Source organism: Taurulus bubalis, assembly GCF_910589615.1.
Source record: "Taurulus bubalis genome assembly, chromosome: 11".
NCBI lineage: Eukaryota > Metazoa > Chordata > Actinopteri > Perciformes > Cottidae > Taurulus > Taurulus bubalis.
The window spans coordinates 1,260,595-1,268,094 of NC_136599.1; the positions used below are offsets into that span (position 1 = coordinate 1,260,595).

Genomic DNA, 7,500 nt, shown 5'->3' on the forward strand with positions numbered 1-7,500 from the left:
TAGTACTGTTAATAGTAGTTTCAGGTAAAAGTTTAATATTACTGGCAGGTAATAGTTTAATCATACTGTCAGGTAATAGTTTAATAGCACTATCAGGTGATAGTTTAATAGTACTGTCAGGTGATTGTTTAATAGTACTGTCAGGTAATAGTTTAATAGTACTGTCAGGTGATTGTTTAATAGTACTGTCAGGTGATAGTTTAATAGTACTGTCAGGTGATAGTTTAATCGCACTGTCAGGTGATAGTTTAATAGTACTGTCAGGTGATAGTTTAATCGCACTGTCAGGTGATAGTTTAATCGCACTGTCAGGTGATAGTTTAATAGTACTGTCAGGTGATAGTTTAATCGCACTGTCAGGTGATAGTTTAATAGTACTGTCAGGTGATAGTTTAATCGCACTGTCAGGTGATAGTTTAATCGCACTGTCAGGTGATAGTTTAATAGTACTGTCAGGTGATAGTTTAATAGTACTGTCAGGTGATAGTTTAATAGTACTGTCAGGTGATAGTTTAATAGTACTGTCAGGTGATAGTTTAATCGCACTGTCAGGTGATAGTTTAATCGCACTGTCAGGTGATAGTTTAATAGTACTGTCAGGTGATAGTTTAATAGTACTGTCAGGTGATAGTTTAATAGTACTGTCAGGCGATAGTTTAATAGTACTGTCAGGTGATAGTTTAATCGCACTGTCAGGTGATAGTTTAATCGTGACTACAGCTCCAACAGTGTCACCTGCTGTCTGTGGGTACTGAGCTGTAATTGGGCGATAGCTGTTTTGGGGCAGGGGTTTATCAAACCGCCAACTGCTCTTCTCATCTTGTCTCTTGGCTCAGTCACATTCATGTTGTTTGTGTTCTCTAACTTCTGTGTTTGCTTTGGTGCTGCTGGTTACAGATGTGTGTGTGTGTATATATATATATATATATATGTGTGTATATATGTGTATATATGTGTGTTCATCTCTGTGTCGTATGATCTGATATGAATGATTTATGAGCAGCTGCTGTTGGTGTTTAACAACCAACGCCTGGAGCATCTCTACCTCTCTTTTTATTATCTATCTATCTTTTCATTCGCTCTGTGACTCATTCTCTCTCTCTTTGTCTGAATGTCTCTCTCTCAGTCTCTCTCCCTCTCTCTCTCTACCTGAAAGCCGTAAGTCAGGGTAACAACGTTCACACAAACAGGACAAGTCTGTTCCTGCTGCTTCTCCTCCTTCACCTCATATTTACACCTTCTGTCCTTCACAATCACTTTTGTTCTCGTTTCTCGCAGCTTAGACCGAGGAAACAGGTCTCTGTTCTCTTCACAGCCTTGTTACTTAGTTAGTTACTTAGTTAGTTACTTAGTTAGTTACTTAGTTAGTTAGCTAGTTGGTTAGTTATGTTAGTCCTGTACCAGAAGAGGATTCACACCTCATGGCTGTCATATAACCGGTAGGCCTGATCGACACATTTACTGTGAACATTTGTGGTCGGACGTATTATTATTGAATATTTTAATCTAATCTTTTGTTGGTCTATTTTGTCTAATTGGTGCTCTCAATATAAATGTCTATAGTTCAGTGCAACGAGCAGAACATATGTATTACTATTATTATTAGTATTGTTATTAAAATGATGAGCGACAGTAAAAGTCTACAGCGCCTCCTAGAGGCCACGATGGAGAAGTGTTTTTGACAGAACAAAATGCTGATGATTTATCTCGTAGAGGTTGAGACATTTATCTCTCGTGGATAAACACCGTGATCGTTTTTTTGTGACCCGTCTTTTGCCTTCAGGATTTCAGACACACACTGAAGCTAAAAGCTAGCTGCTAGGTGTAACATTAAGACGTGTTTGTTGTTGGACAACGTTGGAAGTTGCTCGTTCGATGTTCGCTAACAAACAAGCAACGAGCGCCAAGCGACGAAGGAGACTTCCCGGTTCTAAACTGAGCAGTTTGGAGCCCGGTAGTTTCTCGTGTTTATATCGCATCTGCAGAACTTTCTACATCCGGAGAATTACAAACTCGCAGCAGGATGATGAGCTCAGCTGAGCCCGAACGGTTGTCAGTCACCAAATGCCCTCTGTCGGGTTCCTGTAAAGGGAATCGTCTGATTTATGTTGTGTCGCTCATAACGACTTCTTTGTTGGGACGCCGTTACGTTAAAACCAACAGTTAGGTTTAAACAACAACACCAACAGTTAGGTTTAGACACCAACAGTTAGGTTTAAACAACAACACCAACAGTTAGGTTTAGACAACAACAGTTAGGTTTAGACAACAACAGTTAGGTTTAGACACCAACAGTTAGGTTTAAACAACAACACCAACAGTTAGGTTTAGACAACAACAGTTAGGTTTAAACACCAACAGTTAGGTTTAGACACCAACAGTTAGGTTTAGACACCAACACCAACAGTTAGGTTTAGACACCAACAGTTAGGTTTAAACAACAACACCAACAGTTAGGTTTAAACAACAACACCAACAGTTAGGTTTAGACACCAACAGTTAGGTTTAAACAACAACACCAACAGTTAGGTTTAGACACCAACAGTTAGGTTTAGACACCAACAGTTAGGTTTAAACAACAACAGTTAGGTTTAAACAACAACACCAACAGTTAGGTTTAGACACCAACAGTTAGGTTTAAACAACAACACCAACAGTTAGGTTTAGACACCAACACCAACAGTTAGGTTTAGACAACTAAACCAACAGCTAACCAACGGTTTAGCTGTTGCATATATATATATATATATATATATATATATATATATATATATATATATATATATATATATATATATATATATATATATATATATATATCTATCTATCTATCTATCTATATATATATATATATATATATATATATATATATATACGTTAAAACCAAGGGGGATGAGTGGTCGTCCCATAACCACAAGGTAGCCGGCTCGATCCCCAGTCCCCCCATAGCTCACATGCCGAAGTGTCCCTGAGCAAGACACCCAACCCCCAGCTGCTCCCCGGGCGCCTCTCAGGGCTGCCCACCGCTCCCCATCCAGGGATGGGTCAAATGCAGAGAAGAATTTCCCCAAGGGGACTAATAAAGGATGCTTTCTTCTTTCTATATATATGATGGACACAGCTGGAGAATCATATTGATAGTAGCTTGAGGTGAAATGCATGCTGGGATACTTTATTTTCCAATCAGGCAGCTCCTAAAGCTCTGGTGGTTAATCTGGACACAGGGACTGACTGACGACACAGAACCACAACAGACAGAAGTCAGAACGAGAAAAGAGGTTCTTCTTTCAGATCCTTCAAAAACAATCAAAACTAACCTATGATTGTCTTTATATTTTAGCATTGTGTGTGTGTTTGTGTGTTGAGTCAGTGTGTGTGTGTGTGTATGTGTGTGTGTGTGTGTGTGTGTGTGTGTGTGTGTGTGTGTGTGTGTGTGTGTGTGTGTGTGTGTTGAGTCAGTGTGGGCGTGCTGACTTCCTGCTGTGAGGAAACTCTCTTCCGATGGAGACACGCAGAAACGTTTCAGATCTGAACTGATGTGGAAACACACTGACTCATACACAGACATAGACAGACACACACACACACACACACACACACACACACACACACACACACACACACACACACACACACACACACACTTTTCATATGTTCTTCAGCGTTTCAGGGTGACATGCGTCCTTTTCACTCGTTATGTCAAACTTCCATAACTAAGGCGACAACGTGATTCATCTACAGAAGTAACTTCTTCACTTTAATGTCAGACTTCATCAGGAAATCGAGCGAGTGCAGAGCAGAGTTGATTTAAATGTGAAAAACAGGAACAGAGAGACCACAACGGTGAGTTAAAAATCTTTTTTAACTTTAAGTTTTTAACTTTAGAGAACTGGTCAGGACTAAAGTCTATGCCTCATGTGTTAAAGCTGCATTCTCTCTCCTGACCACCAGGGGGTGACTCCTCTGGTTGTATAGAAGTCTATGCTTCATGTGTTAAAGCTGCATTCTCTCTCCTGACCACCAGGGGGTGACTCCTCTGGTTGTATAGAAGTCTATATAAATGACTCTACTTCTCTTGATGTATTCCCTCAGTAAACATTGTAAACATGAGTTTATGTCTCAATCTCTAGTTTCAAGTCTTCTTCAATACAGCATGATGTTCATTTAGTACATTATGGTCATTTAGAGTCAAACAGACCATAAAGCAGGGGACGCTTTAGGGCTACAGGTGATGCTTTAGGGCGGGGCTAAGGTGAGCCTCAATAAACCTCAAAGATCAGCTGTCGCTTCATCGTCTTTTAAAAGCTTACTAATTTGGTTATAATATTTATTAACTGGAAAATAATTTTTACAAATATGACCGATGACCTTCTGCCAGCAGTGAAGCGAGCCGGTCTTCAGGTCATTGTGGACCTGAAACAAAATCGATCCTCTGACATTGTCTCTGCTCTTCTTTAAAGGACGGTATTTATGTTAAAAGATAATAATAATTAGGAATAAGTTTTTGTCAGATATCACACAGTGTCACTGGCTATTAATCTGCAACCAACGTAATGATGTCCTGACATTAATATCTGTCTTCTCTCTCCTCCAGCAGGCTGTTGATGACCAGCTCATAACCACTGCAACACGCACACACACACACACACACACACACACACACACACACACACACACACACACACACACACACACACACACTAGCAGTATGTCGGCAGTGCACTCAGGCTCTTCTCTTCCTGACGACCCGACCACGCCCCCACCACTGACCACACCTCCTCGCAAAGCCTCAGTCCGCCTGCAGGAAAGGTATTAAACACACACACACACTTACACACACACACACACACACAAACAGAGACATACAGACACGCAGACACACACACACACACCTACCCCCTACACACACACACACACACACACACACCTACACGCACACCTACACACGGACACACACACAGACGTACAGACATGCAGACACACATATGCACACCTACACACACAGATACACAGACGCACACACACACACACACACACATACACATATGCACACCTACACACACACACAGACACACACAAAGACTCACACATACAGACACACACACACACACACACACACACACACACACACACACGTTCTAATTTCGGAAAAAAATGTTAATTCTTTCCAATTTTTTTTTTTTAAATGTCCTAAATTAATGTTCTAATGTTCTAATTTTCGTAGAATCTCTCTTTCCAAACATCTTAAACCTCTTAACGTTCTGCTGTCCCGCGGGCGTCCATTTCAACTATACACTGTACATTCCGTTGTACATTCCGTTGTACGCTGTACATCTATTTATAGTTCGGTGTACGAGTGCCATATGTTTCTGGAAACCTACGATTCTTGTGATTCCAGCTGTCCACTCCGTTTCAAGATCAGACCACCACAGCAGCTACAATCAATACGTTTGTCAGACAACAACAAACAAACAAGCGATTTGAAAATCAAGACAACTCACCGATGACGCCTCATTTTGATCCATAAATCCATAATATTCCAACAAAAACGGCGTTGTTGCGTCGTAAAGGTCCAATAAAAATAAATCCCATAAAAGATTTAGTCCAAAACACGTGATTACATCCATAAATATCTACCAACTGGCGTTGCATAATTCCATTGCAGCTGAAAGTTATGACCGAAAGTAGTGTTGTTTTTAGCAGAAAGTTATGTTTGCATTGGAGCACAGCTACAAACTCGCTATCAAAATGTCCGCCGAAATCTAACGTTTCCTATGAGACCCCACTTGAACCAATAGGAGCTTCATGTCCTGACTGACAAGCTACATTACCCAACCAGAAGCTACGTTGAAGTTTAGGCTCAGCCTCTATTTTCTTACGTGGTTCAAGCCTGTCACGTCGTACAGCTCAGATGACAGGCGTTTCGGACAGCCAATGAAATTGCCTAAAAAACGGGACCAATCAAGAGGGGGTGGGGATGATCCCAACAGGCTTCAGCTTCACCAGAACAAACTTCTGCTCATAGATCCTCATTGAAATAGCATAAAAATGCATTTATACTTCATTTTCTCTGTGTCAGCAATACTGGTAGTATATATGAATAGTACCTCTATAAGTTTGCAATACTATAAGCCTTTTTAATAGGTATATAGTATATATATCAGGAAAATTTTCAGTCTCAAAATGAAAAAACGCCTAGACATTTCATTAGAAAAACATGTGTAAAATATTCATTTTCTGTGATATTGTTATCAACTTTTTACTTAGACTAGAAAAGGCTTCAGGCTATGGTCCCATTGTGTTTTCCAGTCCATAAGTCACATTTATAGTCATCTACAGGCATCTATTTACAAAGAAATGTTCAGACGGAAATAAAAACCTTACACTTTAGTGTGTTCAAACTCATATTACTCAGTGTCAGCAGCACTTAAAGTGATTCTGACTATTAGGGGAAAAAGCTTCAGATTGTTACCTTTCAAAAGAGACCAAGACCATGCATTTACTCCAAATAGTTCAAGTACAGCTTGCAATTTACTTTGGGTTTACCTGGATAGGCGTTTTTCGTCAAATTTTACAGGAATGTTAATGTCTTCGTCGTCATCTTGAGTTTCCTGATTGTTTTTGTAGGCGGGGCTCCAACCTCTCGCTGCTATTGGACGTGAGCAGCCTGGGGGCGGAGCCTGTGTGTGCCGTCTCCACCCCTAAGGAGGTGTGGCTCCAGCTGCTGCACACCTCGTCCCGCCCACTCGGCCAGGAGGCGCTGCAGCGGGCCGCCAAGGAGGGCGACGCCCTGAACGCAGAGTACCAGGTAGCGTCCCCGCCTCCGTCTTCACCTGAGCCCTGTAGCCGAGGTGCGTTTGTTTTAACGTCCGGCCCGTCCCTGTCTCCGCCCGCAGAAGATCCCGCCGAACTTCGTGAGCGCTGCAGAACTCGACGTCCCGGGACACGCCATCAAAGACCGATACCAGAGCATCCTGCCCAGTCAGTAGAGCCGCCTGTTGAGAGAGGAACGCGCTTCCACTGTTGTTTACCTGTTGTTGTTGTTTGTTGTTGTTTACTGTTCAGACCCCGAGAGCCGGGTGGTCCTGAGGAGCCCGGAGGAGGAGGCGGGGCCAGACCGCTACATCAACGCCAACTACGTCAGGGTCAGAGTCTTACAATGTGATGATGATGATGATGATGATGATGATGATGATGATGATGATGATACATAGACTTCTATACAACCAGAGGAGTCACCTGGTGGTCAGGAGAGAGAATGCAGCTTTAACACATGAAGCATAGACTTCTATACAACCAGAGGAGTCACCTGGTGGTCAGGAGAGAGAATGCAGCTTTAACACATGAAGCATAGACTTCTATACAACCAAAGGAGTCACCTGGTGGTCAGGAGAGAGAATGCAGCTTTAACACATGAAGCATAGACTTCTATACAACCAGAGGAGTCACCTGGTGGTCAGGAGAGAGAATGCAGCTTTAACACATGAAGCATAGACTTCA

At 41.8% G+C, this 7,500-nt stretch overlaps 1 protein-coding gene across 1 annotated transcript in view; it reads left to right on the plus strand.

Moving 5' to 3' along the window:
• Positions 1 to 4,462: 4,462 nt before the first annotated feature.
• Positions 4,463 to 7,500, plus strand: part of LOC306744181 (tyrosine-protein phosphatase non-receptor type 7-like) — a 9,500-nt gene continuing 6,462 nt past the window's right edge. Inside the window, exons 1-4 of the mRNA XM_079226768.1 lie at positions 4,463 to 4,809; positions 6,628 to 6,808; positions 6,897 to 6,981; positions 7,066 to 7,145. Coding sequence (XP_079082894.1) covers positions 4,709 to 4,809; positions 6,628 to 6,808; positions 6,897 to 6,981; positions 7,066 to 7,145 — 447 coding nt within the window. The 5' untranslated portion in view covers positions 4,463 to 4,708. The remainder of the gene's footprint in view (positions 4,810 to 6,627; positions 6,809 to 6,896; positions 6,982 to 7,065; positions 7,146 to 7,500) is intronic.